Here is a 23258-nt window from a genome sequence, read left to right as displayed (position 1 = left end):
CTCCCTTAACACTGTTTTTTTGGCGCAGGGAAAGTCTGGTTCTTATAGTAAATGAAAAGGACAACGTACTACCCTCAATGTGTATTTTCATCCATCATTTTCAACCTGATGTTATGGGAGCGTGCTTTCAAGTGGAAGAGAGGGGTGTGCCTTTTCTCCAGTGGGCATTTTCACCTTAAAAGAAATGTGGAAAATAAACCCTCCTTGCCAGCAGCACCCTCATTTTCAAAGATAAAGAGATCAAAATTGGCACAGTGATAGCTCTTAAGGAGAGTTTTTACCACGCCAAGCTTGAATCAGATTGGGTTATCCCCTGATTTTAAGGGATTTTTCAAATGGAAATTAAACAAATGCTTACATCTGTGTAAGTTTTAAAGATAAAGAGATCAAAATTGGCACAGTGATACCTTTTAAGGGCTTTCAGCAGGCGAAATTTGAATCAGATTGGGTAATCTCTTGATTTTTTAAATCCCCCCCCCAAAAAAAACCCTTTTCCTGGTAGTTCACTAATGCGAAGGATCGATCTTCCATTCCTTTGATCGTGTGAAGCTGTACAATATTTTTATATTGTATTTTGTATTTATGTTTTTAGATTGTTGGTTGTTTTTATGTTCTTCGTGATTTTAATTTTTGTGAACCACCCAGAGAGCTTTGGCTATTGGGCAGTATAAAAATGTAATAAATAAAAATAAATAAAATAAAAAGTTCATAAACTACAGATCTGCTGGTTCTGTTACTCAAAAGTAAATCCCATTGATTTCAACTGCATTTTCATCCCAATCATACTAATGCATGTTTACCTTTGAGTAAACCCCATTGAATAGAACTGATTTTTAATGGAGTGGTGACTCAGAAGCTTTCTTTTTTAAGTCTTAAAACAGCAAACTGGAAAGAAGTGCTCTGCAACCCCATGCTTCTGAGGTCTTACTTCTGTTTACTCAGAAGTAAGTGTCTCTCTGTTCAATGGTGTTTACTCAAAGGTAAGCCTCCATCTGATTTTACTACGTTCATGCTCCAAAGCCTCCAGGCAGGGTGAGGAGAACGGGGGTTAGCCTAGGGAACAGGGAATAACCATGTAGGGAGGGAGGGCGCAGTGTCCAACTACTACCAACTAATGAACTGTAGTGGGAGGTACAAAGGAGATCTGGGGGGATGTGCATCTCAACAGAAGAACAGTGATACGCTGGTGTGCATGAGAGGAGAGGTGTAAAGATGAATGAAATGTAAAAGCGCAAAGGTGTAAGTTGATCAGGCTTTCACACACTATGGAAATGAAGGTGGATAATTTGAGGGTAAACCAGGGCAAACGTGCAGGTGTGATGGAGCCTTTTCTCTCTCTCCTTTTTCAAAGCACTGAATAAGCTCATCTCCCCACCCCCTGTAATGAATACGGGACTAATCATTCCTAATATCTTAAAAAGGGAACAAGACTACATTTGTGCATGTACAAAATGCAACCTTGAGAAATGTATGCCACATAATTTTAGCCAATTCACGCTAGGCCCCCTAAGAAGAAGAGGCTTTTAATTTTTGAAGGCATAGTTAATTTGGATGTGTACCAATCAGGAAGAATCTGTCTGCTAAAACAGCTTGACTGTTTATTGAAGAAGCCTTCTCAGGAGAACAAAATATACCTGATAGTACGTTACACCAAGAGAGAGAGCAGAACTGCAAAGAATAGTTCATCACTGCTATGAATACTGCCAAATTACAGTATCTCTCCTGTGATTCCAAGTCTTAAAGCATTTTCTGTCTTAGAAGAACAGGGCAGCATAGATGAGGCATGAACTACATACAACCCTGCAATTTAAAACTAGGAGGTTGTCAGAGAAGGTGGAAGATACAGTGTGGTGCAGTGTGATACTTTGCATGTTTACTCAGACTTAAGTCCCACTGTGTTCAATGATGTTTACTCCCTAGTAATTAGTGATTAGGATTGCATCCTGAGGACCAAATTACACATGATGCTGAACGCATCACTGCAAGTTCTGTAACACTATAAATAGCAGCCCTGGGTGCCAATTCTTTTTGGGTCCAGGAGAGAAGGAGAAAGCAAGCTGGAGTTGTCTGGCAGCCAGACAGTCCAGCAAAGCGGCTAGCTTGAACAGATGTGGTAAAAGATGTCACCATAGTGGAGACAGCTGTTCCTGCAGTGACTGCTTGCAATCTCAGGAGCTAACTGCATTATTCTTTGTATCTGTGCCTTTGCAAAGCATTCTAGCTGGTAGGCCACCAGGATTTTGTTTGAAACAGGGCTCAAAAATTAAACAGTATCTGTTCCAGGACTGAACCCTGGGAAACACAAAGTAATAATAAAGATGATGCAAGCTGCTGAGAACATGAAACATGCATTTACTCCATCATTAAATAACCACAGCGCACATACCTTGAATGCCGGCATCCCTCATTTTGTTTGTTCATTCATTCTCCCCAACCCCTGGACATGTGTTGGTGCAGTGCCAATTACCCAGGTGGACCCAAGGCTGAGAGACATGCAGATCTCCCAGCTCATTCACCCAGATCTCAGTAACCCAAACTAGGTCAGCCCCCTTCATCCATGATTAAATTACTGATGGCAGATGTTTTCTCAAAGATCAATTTAGCTTCAAATACCAACACTACCAGGTCTGAGGGCAAGTTGACACTGAAATTTAGGGTCACTGTACTTGAGGGAAGGACCAGAAGGCAAGACAAGCAGGAATGAAACCCCTTCCCTTTAGTTGGCCTGCCCATCCTCCATCACCATATCGCTTCCTCCCCAGCTATGATTGCAACACTAAAGGTGCAGTCCTATCAATTGTGCCCTCACTGCTCAGAAACCTCTGAAGTTGGAGGAGCTATACTAGAGTGAGCAGATTTAAAAGAAGGCAGGGAACCTGCAATGTTAACTGTTGTGATGAATTGGGAATTCCACCAGGTTCTCCATATATACAAATAACACCTGCTGAAATTCCCTTTTCTATGCAACTGTTAAAGATACAGGAGCCCTGTCCTCCTTTTCATATGGTCACCCTACTTGAGTCTAGGCATCTTGGAAGTGTTACCTGTAGATCACTATTCTTATGCCCTTATCACAGATGATATAGGTGGTGTTTGGCAGCGCTAAGCAATCCCTATATTCCCCTTAAGATATTCTAATGCCTGCAGGGTTTTGGGGTGAAATGTAAGTGAAAAAACAGAAAATAAATACAATATGGAAAGCAGGAAGCTTTGCTCAAAGTTCTCCAGCTCAGACTTGGGCCACCACATCATCTCTGGATTTTGTTTTGTTTTAAAGATAAGCGGAAGGTTTTCCTTGGGCTTCTGCTGCTCTCTTCTTAATGGGCCGCAAGCATTTGGAATGTTGCTGAGAAAAAGTTTGAATGAAATAAGCATCATCATTTGGCTTCAGACTTGCACAACTTGTGCTCCACTGAGCCAAATGCAGCCTACCTATCATGTGTAGTACAAGGTGCTTGCAAAATGCTTAATAGCCTTCCTGTTTTGGCAGCTCCAAGCAGACAGGAAAACATGGCGTTCATTAGCTCCAGGTGAATTTCTGTACGTGCTTGGCAGTTGCATTCAGCTAGATAAGTTACAAGTTGTGCAGGCTTGCCTTTCTCTGTAAGGATAGGCAGCCTTTGAAGTGAAATTTGGTTCTATTGCACAGTGGAAATGTAATTGGTTAAATGGCCCAATCTGCTGTGTCTCTTCTATCGAAATTAGCATTCATTTGCAAAATTCAGTAACTTAAGGCATAGCGGTTGACCCACTGAAATGGGGCACAGTTATACTTTCCTGTCGAACTTGAACTAAGGATGCACGACGGTGTGTCCTTAAATATAGCTGATCAAGAACAAGCCATGTTACGAGCTTTGTAACTCACAAACAACCAAACCCTTTTGTAATCCAACTCACTTTCTTCTCATTCTGGATTTTAGGTTGTACCAGGTGAATTTTGATGTTCCCACCTGTGAAGGCAAACGAGAAAAACTCTCATTAATAGGCGACTTTTCTTCTTCCGCTGAATTCTTTGTCACTATTGCAGTCTTCGCCTTCCTCTACTCCTTGGCAGCCACAGTGGTTTACATTTTCTTCCAGAACAAATACCGTGAAAACAACAGGGGCCCTTTGATTGTAAGTGTGTGTTGCACTGATATTGACAGCTTTGCCCTGTTTATTGATTTATTTGTTTAGCCTTTGAATACTCTGCACTGGGTTAGTTTGAGTTCTAATGTTGTGTTATGACATATCAAGTCTTTCTTTCACCCAAGGACTTATCAACGTACAGTCACCAAACATTGTTGTTAAATATGACAATGAGGATCACAGAGGATATGGATGGGTGGGACCCTTTCTTCATCAAAACTCCAATTTGTCATTCCGTGTATAATCATAGCTGTAAATAAAATTACTGTTACTATAGTATATGTTTGCTGAATGCCAACAGTGTGATGGGCGCTACAGAAACATAGAAATATTATAGTGCAGAGGCAAAATATGACTAGGAATATTGAGAGAAGAGTTTTTCAAAGGTTGGGGAGATGGAGCAGTATTTCTCAAGCCAAGGGAGCAGGCATGATACAAGGTATGGAGACCCCAATAGGTGAAAGTAATGAAATGGGGGTAATGCTAGATAGTCTTGAGCAGAGGAAATGAAAACTATTGTAAGGGTTGGTCAGGAAGGCAGGCCATAGAATCAAGAAGAAGAAATAGGAAGCTTTAAGGTTAACAACACAGTAAGCCAGGGCAAGGTCTTCGAAAGGGTGCTTCTTATGTGGTGTGGTAGTGGTGGTGGTAGCAATAGTGGAGGGGAACGAGGTGGAGAAAGAAGAAGATGGAGGAAGAGGAACATGCTCATAGCAATGAAAGAAATGGTGATTTCAACAAAGGTATTTTGAATAAAGGGGGAAAGAGTGACATAGGAGGAGGGCAAGCTAACAAGAAGGAGCTTCCATAGTCTAGAGATAATTAAATCATGGATAAGTGTTTGAGCAGATACATTAATCAATATGAAGGGTAGGTCTTAAAGGTACAGCAAATAGCGAGAGCAAGACCAATAAGCTATTTGGATGTGGGAAGAGAAGGTTTCATGATTCACACAGTGGAGATGCCACTCTTCCACAGAAACAAAGACATGCAGGATAACTGGGGAATCTTTGTCCTATTAACTTGAGATGGTAGTTTCAGCTAGCTAGAAACACAGATTGGTGAGAAAGTGAAGGGGTTGGAGAGCCCTCATATTGTAGTAACTATTACATGGAGAGGTGCATTGTAAAGAGTAAAGGTTTTGTTATCATTTGCATACAAATAGTTGCTGGCTTCCAAAATGAAGACCTTATGAGAGCATAGAAGGAGTATCCTGTGAATCTTCTCATTTTAGTAGATTATCCCTTTGTACACGTGTTATGTTATAAGGTGCTGGGAGCTTGTACTTGCTGTCCACATGTTCATAATGTATTACTCATGCAGCCAGTTTTGTGGAGTAACAAATATTTACATGGTTGGTGGTGAAGCTCTGGCAATCACCATATTGAAATTCCTCATGCAATCCATCCTCACATCATTCAATCGAAAAGTACATACAGATATTATGTGGAGCTGTGGATTGGATAGCTGAATCAGGTTTTAATTCCTTAAGTCAGGGGAATACAATTATTGCTCATTGGATAGAACATTTTTGCTCCCTCCTACCCTGACCTTGACAAGAGGCCCATAGGGCACAATGGGGCAAGGCAGCACCATGTAGAGTCCCAAGTGAGCAACTTGCTCCATCCATGTCTAAGACTGGACTGGACTGGACTGAACCCCTTTATGGCTCCAGTCTTCCTAGGCTCCACCTTGAGGAGTGGAAGATCTTAAAGGGGCAGGCCTCTGGCTTACAACCTAGCTCTCCTCTTACCTTCTCTCTGCAGCCAGGTTGAGATGGGGATGCTGGTCCTTGGTGTGGAGGTGATCGATTCCTTAGGTGGTACAGGCTTCAAGGGTACAGATTCTGTAAGTCCTGACTCAGGGGTCTCTGACTCAGTGTCCCTCCAATGCTAGGAGCTCTGACCCAGGCCATAGCTAGACCGGGCAAAATCCTGAGGTGATCCCCGGGATCATCTCTGTGCGTCCACATGATGCACACGGGATCAGGAAGGGATGATCCCTCCCTTGCCCCAGGATCTCGCCCTCCCCTTTAGGCCCAGTTTTTCCACAGTCTCATGCGCCCAAGACCACGGAACGTGTTGCCAGGCACTGTGGTTTGTCCCAGCTCCTCGCAATTCCTTGTGAGGAGCCGGGACCCACCCACCCCCATCGGGGGTGGGGGGAGCAGGGAAAGTAAATATTTTTTAAAAAAACTTACCTTTTGCACACGAGCATTTGTGTGCTTGTGCTTCTTTAAGAAAACTTGAAAACGGCGAGCGTGACGCCTCTCCGTCTGAGGTCATCGCCTGCCGCGTGTAAACAGAGGGGGGATCTTGCAATAAAACCATCGTGAGATCTTCACCCCTCCATCACGGACTAACAGGTAGTAGGTCTAGCTAAGGCCTCAGACTTGGTGATGCTGGAGCTTGGATTGGTTTCCAGCACCTCTGCTACTGGGGAGACTGTTTTTTCTTTTTTCTTCCTGATCTGGCCAGCCCCTCCTTTCTGCGTCAGGGCTCACACAATCACTCCCACCCATTCCTGAAAGCACTCCTACATGTTCCAGTATGGAAGGTGAGTGTGGTCTGCTGTTTGAAAAGAGAATTAAAATGCTCCACTTGTAGATGCTAATTTGTGTGTGCATTTAAGATATTTTGCTAACTTTTAAAAAGAAGCCAAGGGAGGTGAAGTGCAGTTGTTAATTCCGATATGAAAAGCTACAGAACTGTTGGAGTATTAATTAGACAAGCTTTAGTCGATATAAAACAAACAGCCCTAAAATGCGCTTTGAGACTGATTTAATAGACAATATAGTATCAATCCAGGGACTACAACATTTAAATTTCCCTGAAGTAACAAAAAATCCTGTATAACACTTCAGTAATTTAAAAAAAAGACTGCACTGAAAGCAATATTAATGACTACGTTGTATCAATTATTCATGGAAAGTGAAATGTGTTTGGGTTCTTTTTGCTGAGAGTTTAAATCAAATCTTTATTTTCATTGTGAATTGATTTTTCTTTTCATACAAGTGGCAGTTAAAAATATCATAGGAACAAGATTCAATATTTTTCTAATGAAGAAAAAAATCCCCATTTCCTTAAATAATCCAACATGAATATATAGCAACTGGCATGCTGTGGAAACTCAATAAATATTTGATGATGATAAAGATTTGTAACTCCTTTGAGCCTTCAGGTGCCTCCATTTCCCTGAAGAATTGAGATCCATGGAGTAATTCTTCTGATGACAATGAATAGATCACTGGGGCATTTGTAGTTGAAGGGATGACGCATGTTTAGCACAGACAATTAAGGAGCACAGAATATTTTGAGAGTGCTTGAATATTTAAAAGAACCTTGCAAAAAAACAAGGGGTCAACTGGTCATCATGTCCACAGGGACAACAAGCACTAAGCTTAAGAATCTTGATTTAGGTTAAACTTAAAAGGCTAAACTTAAAGAAGAGCATTTTACCATAATTAGGAGAGTTGGTGCACTTTAACATGAAAACAAGATACTTAGGAAGGTCACAGAATCTTTTCTCTTTCCAAAAAAGAAAGAAAGTTGAATATAATACCTAGGAGACTTAATGGGGACTTAACTTAGCCATATGTCTACTCTAAGTATGACTAACTATGGGTCAAAACAATATATCAATGGGCAGGTTCTCACTATTGTTTTCAGCCGCAGTGGCTTAAATAAGTCACTTAAATAAGTCACTGTGGTTTTTGGCATGTGCCAGGCACCTGAGATTGCCCATTCTGTAATCCACCCCGCCCCCTCTTGTAGGTTGTCATGTCATCCAAACCTGCCAAGGATGGGTTTTTGGTGTGGCTAACAAACCACCCAGAACCTGTTTTAGGGTTAGGGTTGGATGACACAGCAACCTACGAGTGGGGATTGGTTTACGGAATGGGCATCCACAGGCACACACCACAAGCCATGCTGACTTCTTTAAGCCACTGTGACAGCAAATGATATTATGAACCAGGTCAGTGTCTCTTAGGCCTTAGCTAGACTTACCTTTTAGTCCGTGACAGAGGAAGGAAGATCTCGCTTTGTAATGAACGCGAGATCCCTCCTCCGTTTACACGTGAAGCACGATGACCTCAGGAAGAGAGGCATTGCGCCTGCCATTTTTTATTTTTAAAGAGGACGGAGCGCACGAACACTCGTGCGCTAAAGGTAAGGTGTTTTTTTTTTAAAAAAAAAAATGTTCCCCGCTCCCCCCCACCAGCCCCGATGGGCGCAGTGCTCCTGAAGAGTACTGCGCCCCATGCGTGGCTCCCGGCTCCGCAGCAACGGGCCACACATTCCGCGGTCTAGGGTTTGTGGAAAAACCAGGCACGAAGGGGAGTGCTCTATCCCGGGGCAAGGGAGGGATGATCCCTACACTACTGCTTTATAGAAGCATTGAAGTGCACTGATAATTGTTGGGCCACATTCCACTTCCATAGCATTATTTCCTACTTTTTATTCCACATTATCCACAATGCCATTGCGTGTCCTACAAGGTATAAATGCACAAAAGGGATATAAGGTCACCATGATGGGATCGTAATGATTTGACACAAGGTGTAGATCTGGCCTAGATCTCTAAAATGATTGAGAGAAAACAATAACATCAAAACAATAACAATGTAGGCACCAGGTGAACCTCTTTGGCGAGGGCATTCCATACGTGGCGGCCACAAATGAACAAGCCCTCTCTTTTGTAGCTACCTTTCAGCAGGAGGACCCAGAAGAGAGCCTACAAAGATGACGTAAGAATCCAAGGAGGTACATGCAGGAGGAGATGGTCCTTTAGATCAGTGGTCTTCAACTGGGAGGTCGCGACCCAAAAGTGGGGTGCAAAATCAGTTCAGATGGGTTAGGGCAAAGCTGTTGCCACCATGTTCAGCAATTGTGAAATTGTGAAAGTAGGTCCCATGTTGTAGGTTGGAAGTCCAAGGTGGGTCTTGGGTCTGGGCCAGTTGAAGACCACTGCTTTAGGTAATCCGGTCCCAAGCCATTTAGGATTTTAAAGGTCAACATCGACACTTTGAATTGGGTTCAGAAATGGACTGGGAACGAGTGCAGCTGAAAAAGCACTGGCAGCACATGTTCCTATTGGCTAAGGTTGTCATGAGGACAGAAAGACATAAGATGATGCAAAGTCGCCTAGCTTGGGAGAATGTTTTAAGATCTATTAGGACAAACTTTTGAAACCTTAGAGCAGCCTCCCTCAATCGGGTGCCCTCCAGGTGATTTGGGAATGAAGGAGAACCCCTCAGCCATGACATGAGATTTTCAGGGTATCAGTTGTATGCTGCTGTGCTATGGATGCCAGTCTGCAACTGAGATACAATATCAAGCCAAACTCTTTGAAGCAGGATTAGGCCACATGGTGCCCAGCAGATATTTTGTACTACAACTGCCATCAGCCCCATCCATCGTGGTCAGGAACTCTAGGAGTTTTAGTCCAAAAGATCTGGAGGGCACCATGTTGGGGAACATTGCTTGAAAGAGAGGTGAGGAGTTATACTGTTCACTTCATTCTTCAACTACAAGGACCAGTGCTTCAACCCAACACACTAAAGAGAAGCTCTCAGCTCCTTCATCTGACACTGCTTTTCCTCCCTGCCTTCCCATACCCACTGCTTTATTTCCTCCTTCCCAACCCCAGCATAGAAGCCCAACAGGGATGCAGTGCTTACCTGATTTTGGTTTCCTTTGGAAAGAGGTCACTGGAAGTTTATGGTATTGTGTAATATTTGAGTTTATTCACAAAGAACATGCAGTAAAATGCTCATCGGATGGAGCTTCAAGACTCTGGCCAGGTATTGCCTTAAGGCAACCTATGGTAGTAGTCTTATGCACAGAAATCTGAAAGGAAACCCATAACAGCATATTGAACATAAGAATTCCCCTTCATAAAAACTTATGAGTTATCTTTTGTCTGTTCTCCGGTTTTTATTTTGAACTTCTCTGAAATAAGTCGTTCTATTTGTTATGACGTGGCCGATTTCATCGTATTAAATGGGTTTCCTGTAGTTCTTAAGTAGCCAATCACATTCCTGGGGGCATGTTTATGTAATTTCCGCGCCCAAAGTTGGAGCCGTTTTTTTCTTTCAAGCCTCTTTTTTGCAGACGCTTCCAGTTTCACTTTTGGGATGCTGCTAGCTGGATTGTTTGTAGGTGGAGGATTGTCTTGGAGAGAAGAGGAAGTGGGAGGGGAAATTGGCAGAACAGAACAAACTGATTTATTTTCTTAGTGTGGCCAAAAGGAATGCATTCCCACGGAAAGAGAAAAGTAAGCAAATGTTTTAAAAACGGCTACGTTTTAAATCGTTCAAAAACAAAACATTCAATGACTGTAAAAACAATGTTTCATATACTAGTGTAGATCCCCTCCTGGTGAAGATTGGAATCTCAATCCTTGTCTAACATTGACTGGGTTAAGACAACACGATAACCCACGGTGGTTTAAATAGTTGTTGGTTGGTTATTTAACCCACCATAGGTTATAATTTTGTGTGGAAGGAGGGTTTTTTTAACCAATAGTTGGTTATTTGGCCAAAATAACCAGCACAAATAACCAACGCTGTGCAGAGTTGGCTATTTGAACCACCGTTGGTAATCGTCCTGTGTGAAGGGCACCACTGGTTTTTTAATCAGCTGCAGAGTCGCAAGGCAAGAGCAGTTAAAGCAGTGGCTGCCATTCTAGTCCAGTTGGCAGGATAGATTTTTGGCAGCAATGGTTGATGGGATACTAGCAGAGGACTGAAGGTGGGAGAAAGGGTAGGGGATGAGTGAGTCAACTCAGCATGGATTAACAATCAACTCAGTGCTGATCCTAATCCACACTATGGTTGATTGTTATCATGTTGTGTGGGGAGTACCCCATAGATAAAAAACAACAACTGTCAAGTTGATTATTACCCCACCATTGACTATCATGTTGTCTGAACACAGCCATTGTAACCACTACATCACACTGGTTGTCCATGCAGATTTGGGGCTGTGTGAGGAATGCAAATAAGAAGTAAGTGTTGTGCCTTGGAAAACTGATAGTGAAACTACATATTATGTCTACGGTTGGGGCTGAAAATAGCATCCCCCAGTTGCATTATGTATAATGTTTAGGTACAGTTGCTCATGATGCAACGAGGCAGAGTGGTGGGTGGGAAAATGCACATTGTGATGATGACACAGCACAAGTTTGTGTACCTAAACGTTAGGAAGAAAGAGAAAGAAAAGGGGCTGCCACTTTTGGTGGCAAAGCTACTCAAAAAATAGGATGATAATACAAACAAACTAGTATTTGTTTCCTGACAGGTTTACATTTAGCAAGTTTACATTTCTTATTATATTCTGCTACTGATAGAGCTTTATCTATCATGCAATAATTTTCTTTGCTTAGAAGACTCAGTGAGAATCCTCTGGACTAGCATGTATATACTGCCATGAAGCGTTGTAATGTTTAGATATTTGCAATTAGCTCATTGGCTTTAAAACGCAAGCTCCAAGGAGCAGAAGTGAGCTGCAATTCATCAAAGTGCTATTAGCTACATGGCTGTGCACGTCAGGTAGTACTTGCTTGTTATTTTCATGCCTGTCATTTTTATGCTTGCCTTTCTTTTACCCACCTGCACACTAAGATGTGGTTCTCCCCCACCCCCCATTCCCTGGAGGACGTTAGTTTTCTATTAAGTCTCCAATACATGGCAAGCACCAGACCTCACTACATGTGGTCATGTTTGCAAGTAAGGATTGCCATGCAAAGTAATGCTGGGGGGAAATCGCCAAAGGATGGCTTTACCAAACCAAGCATAGACAAGTGTATCACATTTGAATGTGATACAACCCTAAAACTCCAAGAAGCCAATCCCAAACCTGAGCCCTTGAGATACAGTCCCTGGCATCTCCAGATAAGGTTAGGAAAAGACTCGTATCTGAAGCGCTGGGGAGCCTTGGCCAGTTAGTGAGTCATTACTCAATCATTACTGAGCTAGATTGGACCAATGGCATCACTCAGGATAAGGTGCTTTCTTCCTATCTGTGTTCTTGCATGGGCACTGCTCCTGTCTTCTCTACATCTTCCTCCTATTCCCCTCCTAAGGTGAAACCACCTGCAGCTAAGGAAGTGGGCAGTTCCTTTTCTCTCAGGCTAGTTAGACTGAGAACTTATCCAGGTTAGTGCTCTCCACAAACGAGGAATGCCCAAGCAACTGTTTGGGTGGTTAAACTGGCCCTGCATGTGTGATGCTTACCAATCACTGCTTGAAATGTGAGCTTTTCATGTGTAAAGAGACACTGATGAGGGAGCATTTTCCACATTCATTATGGAATGGTACAGTCCTTCTAGCATTTTGGGTTGGTTCTAACCGGTCCCTTCCCCACTCAGATAGACTGCGGCCTCAGCTAGATCTACCTGGTATTGCGTGACGGAGGGGTGAAGATCTTGCGATATTTTAATCACGAGATCGCTCCCTCTGTTTATACGCAGCACACGACAACCTTGGAGGGAGAGGATGTCACGCCCGCCATTTTCTCCCTCCCCCCCTTTTTTTTTTAAAAAAAAGAACATGCGCACGAACGGTTGTGCACAAAACGTAATTTTTTAAAAAATAAAAAATTTCCCCGCTCCCCCCACCCCACCCCAATGGGCACAGAGCTCCTGAGGAGCTCTGCACCCCGTACGCGGGATCAGCCCGAGACCACGGAAAAAGCAGGCTCAAAGGGCAGGGCGAGAACCCGGGGAAAGGCAACGATCATCCCTCCCTGATCCCGGGATCCCCTGTGCGTCATGTGAACGCACAGGGATGATCCCAGGGATCGCCCTGGGATATCGCCCCATCTAGCTATGGCCTGTGATTCTATAATTCTCACTACATAACAAACATAAACACACAGTGTTTGGTCTGGTTTTTGTAGGACTTCATCGTGACAGTGGTGTTTTCGTTCTTGTGGCTGGTGGGGTCTTCTGCTTGGGCTAAAGGATTATCTGATGTGAAGGTTGCTACTGACCCAGATGAAGTGCTCTTATTGATGTCAGCTTGCAAGCAGCAGTCCAATAAGTGCTTGCCGATGCGGAGCCCTATTATGTCAAGTTTGAATACTTCAGTTGTAAGTATTTGTTTTATTTTATTGAAGAAAAAATGAACATCAAAGGGAAATGGGCAGTCCTTAGTCATGAGAGTAGTCAAGGTTTTTCCTTTCCCTGCCAAACCGTTGGGGCCCACAATCAACCTCGCCATTTACTTTTATTCACAGTTTCTTGTGAAGGTAAACAAGAATTATCTGAACAACTAACCCTAGTAAGCTCAAACAATGTAAGTGACAAAAATTTCATGACAAAGTTATGATTTAAAAGTCAGAGTCCAAGGGCTGCATTAATCACCTATTAGCTCACCTATGTGTGATTGTTTCCCCTAATCTCCTGCAGGCCCTGATCTCCTGCAAGCGCACGTGGCCCTGATTCAGGTTGGGACCATGGTGCTTCGGGAGAGGAGGGTTTGAGCTTCCTCCACTCCCATCCCTGCCCCATTTCAGTCTGAAATTCCACCACAGCCATCTTGCATGGTGAGGGTGAGAAGTTAAAAAAGTTTTTAAAAGGTGGGGGAAGTCTTCACTGGAATCAATAGAGACTTTTTTTTTCTTTTTTAACCTCCCCCCCAAAGAGGGGTGGAACTTCATGATGTAAGTGGTGGGGGAGAGGAAACTTAAACCCTCCTCTCCTGAAGCACCACAGTCCCAATATGAATCAGGGCTGTGTGTGCTGTGTGTAGGAGAGACACAGCTGTGCTATGCAGGATTAAAGGAACATTTATTTTGGCCCTAAGTGGCCTGCAGGGCATGCAAAATAACTTAATAATTAAACTATGGGGAAATTGGAGTAAAATGGATTTCTTACTTACCTGTGCTTATAGACGTCAACAACTACTATAATAATTATCATCTTCATCAATCATCTCCAAGGAAGTTGCCATATGTCCTGTAGAATTTCTGGATTGAGAAGGATATACCTTAAAACACTTTTAATAGAAAAGTTAAATAGTTAAATAGATGGTAATAAATAACAGCACTGTGACAGAGGAAGCTACAGACACTGAATATCTCCAGCCAAATACTGAAGTCCTCTTTGGATCAGGGGGTCAGTAGTCCACTTTCTAAAAAACAAACAACGCCCCCCCCAAAAAAAACCAACTATAAACAGCCTTCAGTTGATTGTTTACTGAAACAGCTAGATGAATCATTTGTTTTAACCAAATGTTTCCTGCCCTTTGGCAGTTATAGAACACAAATCCTGAATAAAGAAACAAATTGTGGTACTGATTAGCTGAGTGAGAGGGAGAGAATAGATGAGATGAGATGGTGAAACCTTTTGTGAAAATTAAGGCTTGTTCTGCTTCTTATTTAGGTCTTTGGATTCTTGAACTTTATTCTGTGGGCAGGAAATATTTGGTTTGTCTTTAAGGAGACTGGTTGGCATTCTTCAGGCACAAGGTACCCTCAAGACACCATGGAGAAACAATCCAGCAGCTATAACCAAGGTGGCTACAATCAAGATAGCTATGGGCCAAGTGGTGGGTATAACCAACAGGGAGGCAGCTTTGGGCAGCAAACCAACTATGGGCAAGTGGATGAATTCGGCCAGCAGCAACCGAGTGGTCCAACTTCATTTGCTAATCAGATTTAGCATATGCAGATTTCTGAGAGCTCTTAAGTCGAGCATTATATATGGAAAGTTCAACACAGTGGCAGGCAGCAGATTTCTGAAGTTTTTAGATAAATGTGACATAGAAGTTTATCTAAATTAAAGGTCTACCGTACCAACCAAGAAAGATGGGTTGAGGCTCTTGTTTGTTTATATGCGATACATCTTCTCCTTGTGAATAGATGATTGATGATATATTCATCACAAGTGGTGAATTGGAGTAAATAATTGTTGTACGTACTGTATAGATACCTTTACAGTAGTTTTGTATGTGTATGGTAGCAGCATTTTGTACCCTTGAAACTGTAGTATATCTTATGCATAAAACCATTAAATTAGAATTAGATTTTCTTCTGCATTTTGGTGAAGAGCAAAATGTGTTTTCAAATGATTTCTGAAGGTTACTCTATATAATGCAATGCATGCACTACAGCTCCTATGTTTTCAACATTGCCTGTCTATGACTGTTAAGTTTGTCCTTTGGACCATTTCTCTCTTTTTTCCTTTTCTTCTTTTTCTTTGCTGTTCTTTTGACATTCTTCCTGATTAGCAAATTCACAGTGTGTCTTAGTGCATGAAGCCACATAATTTTCATACCAAGAGAATGTTATGGACTGTGTACATGTCGTTTATAGATACCACCACTACTCTTTTTAATTGGTTTACTTGTTTAATATATGTATGCCTGTTTTATATATTTTGCAGAACTGGATCAATGGCTTACCCAAATCCTGAGTGCTGCATATAACTAAAAACAGTTTTCCTTAAAAGGGCATTCAAAATATATGCTGTAAACTGACCAATTTTTCTGTTTAATCAATGTTCCTTCTATCAATCCATATTTCTATTGACGTTTTGTGACTCTTTGAACGTGAGATGTGTAATATAAGGACCAAGTAACTGTGTTTACATGTTTACAAAAGTATTTATTTAATTAGGGTAATAGAGGTGCAGATATCAGTAATTAAAACTATATGGGGGGGAAATGCCGCCTTGATTGACATATAGCACCGTTGCACAACACTACAAAAGAATAGCTGTTCCTATATTGCCATCGATGATGAAGAATGTTTTTTCTCTCTCTATGCTGTTTTGAAATTGCTCAAGGTTTGTTCAGTCCAGTCATTATGATGACTACTGGATTTGGTGCTATCTATAAGTAAAATGAAAGTGTCAAGAGGAAAATATCAACAATAAAGTACACAGTTCTGGTTCCTTAGCAAAAGGCACAACTAACTTAGAGATAACAAACTTAAAGATCCTGCTGGATTTAATCATGCATAGTATTTTCCAGTGGGAGGAATGATTTCCATTCACCTGTTGTTCTGCAGACTGTACCCTTTAGCTCCATGGCAAGAGAACAGAATCAGATTTCTGGAACTAGATGAGAACTCTCCTCCTTTCAGCAACAGACAGAACTCCACATACTTAGCACCCAACTCTCATTGCTAAGTAGAGCTTAGTTTGAGAGCAGCCTCTCCCATACTGCAGGGAAAGACTAAGTTCTGCTTTCATTGTTATATGAGCCAAGTACTGGATTGCTTCCTAATAGATGCTGTCAGGCAAATTGCATTGCCTAACTAGGCAGGCTAAGCCTGTCTCCAGTGTTAGTGTTTTCCAGCGCTTGCTTTAATGTGTGTAATTACTGCAGGGAACAAGTAGGGCTGGGCAGGAATTAAGAACTTTGCCATGAATCTATCTAATTAATTGCTCATCCCTGGAGTGAGAAAAAGTTGATAACTAATCTAGAACACATTGGAGACTGTGCAGCAAAACAAAGGTCATCTCTCTTTTTCTTACTCAGTTTGCAGTCTACAGGAGGACACACCATTACAAATAACTGAACATCTGCATTTCTAAATGAAAGTGTATCTGTCTAGAATATCATTGTATGAGCTGTAAATGTTCAAACATCTTTTAGCATAAAACAGCATAGTCATTTATATGATTGTTGTAACCAATGTATGGCTGCTCAGTGGACGAATCAATATTGTGGTATATCTAGTTGACCCTAATAAATAAAAGTTGATTGCATACAATGCTTGTTTGAAGGGACATGGTGCTGTTACAACTGTATAAACTGAATCAAACCAGCTTATATTTACACACACAGAGAGAGAGAGAGAGAGAGAGAGAGAGAGAGAGAGAGAGAGAGAGAGAATGAAATAGCATTTATTTATCTATCTACCATATTTTTAATCCTCCCAATAACAGACATTGTCTGGGCAGATTAGAAAAGCTGAAAGAATAAAATGCAATACAAAACCACAGCAACTAAAATAACAAAATACAATATAAAAAAGAAACAACACAGAAATCAGTAGAAAACATATAAAGACAACCATAAAACATAAAAACTACACTCTACAATGCTTGGAAGAAAAGGTAACAGTGTAGGCACCAGGTGAACCTCCTTGGAGAGGGCATTCCATAAATGAGGTTCCACAACAAAGAAGGCCCTCTCTATTACAGCAACCCACCTAACTTCCTTATTAGGACCATTTGGAGGAGGCCCTCTGTAAATGACATCAGGGCCCAAACAGGTACATATGGGAGGAGCCATTTCTTTGGATGCTTTGGTTCCAAGCAATTTAGAGCTTTGAAGGTCAATACCAATACTTTGAATTGGGCTCAGAAAAGGAATGGGAACCAGAGTAGCTGATGGAGCACAGGTGTCACATGATCACACTGACCAGTCCCAATTAGTACCAAAACAGCTCTCATTTGAACTAATTGAAATCTCCAAGCCATTTTCAAAGGCAGCCCCATGTACATTGCATTGTAGTAATCTGACCAGGAGGTTACCAGATAACTGTCACCAGGTTATCTCTGTCCAGATAGTGTCACAGCTGGTATATCGACCTAAGCTGATAAAAGGTGCACCTGTCACCAAACCCACCTGGGCCTCAAGTGACAATAATGGACCCAGGAGCACCTCCAAGCTATGCAACTGATCTTTCATGGGGAGTGCAGCCCCCACCAAACAGGTTGAACACTACAGAACTTGCAGACAAACCACCTGCTAATGATACCTCTAGATTTAGCTTTGGTTTATTGGCCCTCATCCATTCCATTAGCCTGCTCAGGCACCAATTCAGGACATCCATTGACTTGCCTGGGTTAGATTTTATTTATTTATTTATTTATTTATTTATTTATTTATTACATTTGTATACCTCCCCATATCCGAGGCTCTCTGGGCAGTTTACATAGGATAAAAACACTTAAAAACAATATACAAAAATTTAAAATCACAAAAACATACAATTTAAAGCCACAAAAACAAACAAAAACAAACCCAGACTAATTACATATTGCTAAATGCCTGGAGAGATTAAGTTGCATGTGATCTGAATATTGATGACACCTCAGCCCTCAACCTCCCCTAGCAGTTTCACGCAGATGCTGAATAGCATTGGAGATAAAACTGAACCTTGTGTAACCCTATGACATAATTGCCTTGGTACAGAGAAATGGTCCCCCAGCACCACCTTCTGGAAATGACCATATAAGTAGGAATGGAACCATTGTAGAAGAGTGCCCCTAAGTCCCAACCAGACAGCCAATCCAGAAGGTTACCATAGTCAATGGTTTCAAAAGCCAACAGAGTCGTCTCTGTCTTATCAAACGTCATCCCAGAGAGCAAAGGAGGCAGTTTCTGTTCCAAAACCACGCCTAAAGCTTCAGCTATGGGGCGGTATATAAATGAAATGAAATGAAATGAAATGAAATAAATAAATCTAGATTGAAATGGATCTTGGGAAACAGCTTGTGCAAAAATGCTTGGAGTTGGTTGGCAGCCACTTGCTCAAACAACTTGCCCAAGAAGGGGATATTAACAACCAGCCTGTATTTGTATCTGCTACTTCTTAACACATTTATTTTCATTCTAAGTCTATGGCCATTTCTACACCTGCCTTTTCCCCCGGGATCATCCCGGGTTCATCCCTGTGCATCCAAGTAACACACAGAGGATCCCGGAAGCAGGCAGGGACAATCCCTCCATTTTCCTGGGATAATCCTTAGGTGTAGAAAGGGCCATTGTCTAACTTGGCAGGGAAAATAGGGCTTCAAACTATAATGGCAAGCAGACTTGTATATACATTAAGTCTGTGTTGAAAATTACAGGTACGATTATATCTTCTATTGGATCCATTCATACGGGCATGGGAGTATGCAGCAACATAGTCTTGAGTTTTATGTGACTGTTCATTAAACAGATTGGAAAGTTAGCAATATTTGAAGAACATAGAGATCAAGCTATGTTACAAGTGACTGAACATATTTGCATTGTTGATAATGAGCAATTTGTTAAAGTAGGTGAAAAAAATTACATTTGCATTGTACAAAGCATTCCGTACACAGGTTTAGCAACGGTCAAAATTGTTTCAAAATCCCTTGTTTAAGCTACTATCTATTGTGCTGAAAAGAGTGTAGTGTCCTCGTTTCAAGGCATAAGACACTAGAAAAGCCCTGCAGGATCAGACTAAAGAAGATCCATCTTGCCCAGCATCTTATTTCATACAGTGGCCAAGCAGATGCCTTCAGGAAGCCCAGAGGCCAGGCATGAAGGCATGACATCTGAAAGTTTTATATAGATCTCCTGTATCCATTCTTGCTCATGGTTATCTTGAAACCTGAGTTGATAGGCTGTCTGACCTCACATATGAAATGTACTTTCCAGGAAGTATATACAAAAGTGTTAAAAAAACACACACCCAGGAAATAACATTCATGCAGAAAAGAACACGGTAGGGAAATGGTTGGCATAGTAGGAAAACGGATGGTGAAGGCAGCGTGGTTGAAAAAAAGTAGTAGGAACAGATAGAAGGGGTGTTGAGCAGTTGGCAGTTTATGGTCTTCTGCAAGCCCAACACTTCGGCAGTTGCCATATGGGCAAAGCAGCCCTGAAAATAGCCTATGATGAAAAGCATGATTCATAGGCTATTTTTTAATCTGGGCTGCTAGCTTTGTAGTAGTTCTCTGAATACATCATAATCAGAAAGTGTGATAAACCTTCCCTCTTGCAAAAAAGGTACAGGAATTCTCAACTTTTACACAATGTAGTTCTTAGTGTTACCAAGAATTCAAGAGAACACTGTTTTTACACTACTTGAGATTTTTTTCAGAGAACATTCCACCTTGTTCCTCTGCAGCTCTGTGTCTTGGCTAGACTTATCCTTTGATTTCATATATATGGGTATAGATCTTTCCAGCACATATCTTCTTACCTGGCCCTTCCATAGGTTGCAAATTTGCAATGGGAAGAAAATAGTTCAAACAAACAAACAGACCGGCATATCCTGGATCAGCTCAATGGAGAAAAATGCCACTCCTCACTTCCACTTAGGATGTGGCTGTTCATCCACCTTTGAATGTGCTGGAGAGGTAGGCAAGCAGCAGGATTGCTCAGTAATTATATTTCATTGCAATCCTAAGCATGTTTACTCAACAGCAGTTCATGCTGTGTTCAGTGGAGATCACTCCCAGAGTAAGCACACATAGGGCTGCAGCCCTAATACTCTTTTCAGAATTGATAGCTATTTTATTTATTTATTTATTTATTTATTACATTTCTATATCGCCCAATAGCTGGAGCTCTCTGGGCAGTTCACAAAAATTTATCTCTTACTAAATTGAATATTTATCGCTTACTAAATTGAATATTTATCATATGCATTCAGAATTACAGGTCATTTACCTATTTACCAGTAGTTAATTCTCACAGGGTTGGATCCAGATTTAAGCTTCAGATTTAACTGTACCAGTGGAAGTGGACTCCCCACCCCACCCCCAGCTCACCATGGCATCCCCCCCAGCCCCCTGAAAATACAAGAGAGTCAGGAGACACTGCTGAATAGGGTGAGCTGTGACATGGTGGGGAGGGTGAACCCAAAATATCAGGCAGAGGGATCTTCTGTAAGTGGAGACCTTCCTTCTCAAGAAAGGCAGATCTTGGATCCAACCCATAATCGTTATTTTATCAGCAGGTTCCACTTACCCTCCACCCTCTTGTTATTTCCTAAATTTATGTGTCCAAAATTACAACATATTGGTTGCATTACTTTGTGGAACTGAATTATTGTTAGCAGGGGCCTCTGATATATTGATGAAAAGCAGTTGCATGAAACATCCATTACATCTGACTTCTCTTTACCACATGCAGAGATCTGTCTCTCAAAATCATGTCAGTTTTTAAATGTTGGATATGAAACTATACAGGTTACTTTTAAAAATTTTGCTCACTATTTCATTGATCCTACAAAGGGCCATTTCACACATGACACATAAAGGCAACCCATGTTGCCACTCAGTATAGAAGCAACAAGGAGTTGTCACCAGTCATGGATCCCTGAAAGAAAATATATATATATATATATATATATATATATATATATATATATATTCCCCCACCCTTCAAAAATATCAGTTGGCCCTATGACTCTGTCTGCAATCAGATCCACCTAGGACTTATAGGCTAATCTTATACTCATGTACCTGGGAATAGGCCCTATTGAACTCAATGAGACTTACATCTGAGTAAACATGTATGGGTTTCTGCGGTTAACTTGATTAACTGACATCCATTACAAGCTGGCACATTCAACGACATAATAGATGCATGTAAATTATCTAGTCTATATTTTAGGGATGTGCTCCGCTTCTAATCGGACCGGCGAATTAGAAGCGGAGTGGGGTGCTTTGCCTCCCCTTAAGGCGGAGGCGAAGAGGATTGGGGGGCTGGCAGAGCGTGGCGAAGAGGATCGAGGTGAAGGTGGATCCTTCGCCTCGATCCGGAGCTCCGCCGGAAAGGTAAGTGGGATTTACCGGGCCCTGCCGCTGTCGCTGTCGCCCATGCGGTGACAGCAGCAGGGCCCGGTAACCCCCCCTGCCCTCCTCTCCCTTACCTGCCTCCGTCCTCGGTCCGTCGGCTTCTTCAATTGAGCCTGCGGTTCAACCAGGAAGCCTAGGCCGCACTTGCGGGCCAGACTTCCTGGTTGAACCGCGGGCTCAATTGAAGAAGCCGACAGACCGCGGACGGGGGCAGGTAAGGCCCCCCTCCCCCTTGGTTCCTTACTGGGCTCTGCCACCGTCACCGCATGGGTGGCGACAGCGGCAGGGCCCGGTAAACCCCCCGCCCTCCTCTCCCGGCCTTACCTGGCGCCACTCCCCTCCACTGCGGAGCTCCGATCCGGAGCTGGAGCTCCGCGGCAAAGAGGAGCGGAGTATGGGCGGAGCGGCGCGGAGCAGAGCGGGCCGATCCAAAATTTTCGGATCAGCCCGCGGGGCGGAGCGGGGGGTCCATGCACACCCCTACTATATTTATCCATACATGCGCTACTGAACAATCCATATCATACAGACAACACAGAGAACTGAAGCTAAGGAAGTGCACCATACAGGATTAAGCGGTTGGAAGGGACTTTGCAGGTTTCTATTTTCACCTGCTTGGAGCAACAGGATTCCCTGAAGTTCACCACACCTCACAAATCAAGGCTGTGAATTCTTTCCAGTAAAGACACCTTGTTCTAGTAGCCTGTTTTGCCAGTTGTGAAGTGTTCTTCAAATATAGCTACATTTATATTGCTTCAGTGTGAAATCACGGCTGCATGGCTGCTCCTTGAAGCCCTTGGTTAACATTCTCCCACTTTTATGACAGCCTTTTATATTTCTGAAAATGCACCATGCCTCCCTTTCCCTGCCTTCCCTTGCCAAAAATTTACTCATTTTTCACCTTTTCCTCGCATGACATTCTAAATTCTTAATCGTTTTCATTGATTTTCTTTTCCAAATATGCTTGCAGACAAGGAATAGGTTAATAAAGCAGCTTGGGTAAATCAAGTGCCTTGCTAGAGGAAGTCAAAATTAATACAGTTTCTTCTGAGGCCATTTACACCTTAACTAGCTTCAAGACCTAAAAGGTTTCATAGAAAAGTTGTGATGTATTGAACGTCTTGTCAGAAACAAGAAGGATAGTTGTTGTTGAAACATCCTGTGAGCAACTAAACTCATGCCATAATTGTCTGACGCCTTTGTCGCAGGGGGGAGGTCCCTGTGCCTAAAGGCTGCAGATTGCAACTAAGGTCTGTAGACTGCTCACCCATCCTTGAGCAGTCATTTGTCTGCTCAGGCAGGACTGCTTCCTCCTCCCCTGGGGCCTGGTAATGCTGAGGGGATTACATGTGTTTATTAAGAGGCTGATGTATTAATTTGCCGTAGGTCAACCAAACCTGGTTAATCCATGCATCCTTAAGTTTTCTAGCGCTCTACTTATTAATTATTATTATTATTATTATTATTTATTATTATTTATTACCTGCCTCTCCATTTTGATCGAGGCAGGGAACAACAATAAACGGTAAAATACAAATGCTCTTCCAGTGCTGACCTGCTCAAGGGTAACACCTAGTGATTGTTCACTTAGGACCAAACTAACATTAAGAACA

At 42.2% G+C, this 23258-nt stretch overlaps 1 protein-coding gene across 2 annotated transcripts in view; it reads left to right on the top strand.

The window, feature by feature from the left end:
• The window catches only part of SYNPR (synaptoporin), a 177424-nt gene extending 161634 nt beyond the window's left edge, over positions 1 to 15790 (top strand). For both annotated transcript variants that reach the window (XM_063122064.1, XM_063122065.1), the window contains 3 exons: positions 3921 to 4116; positions 13029 to 13220; positions 14515 to 15790. In XM_063122064.1, coding sequence (XP_062978134.1) covers positions 3921 to 4116; positions 13029 to 13220; positions 14515 to 14793 — 667 coding nt within the window. In that variant the 3' untranslated portion in view covers positions 14794 to 15790. The remainder of the gene's footprint in view (positions 1 to 3920; positions 4117 to 13028; positions 13221 to 14514) is intronic.
• Positions 15791 to 23258: the final 7468 nt, after the last annotated feature.

Source organism: Elgaria multicarinata, chromosome 3 (assembly GCF_023053635.1).
Source record: "Elgaria multicarinata webbii isolate HBS135686 ecotype San Diego chromosome 3, rElgMul1.1.pri, whole genome shotgun sequence".
Classification (NCBI taxonomy): domain Eukaryota; kingdom Metazoa; phylum Chordata; class Lepidosauria; order Squamata; family Anguidae; genus Elgaria; species Elgaria multicarinata.
This window is presented reverse-complemented; position numbering and strand designations above follow the sequence as displayed.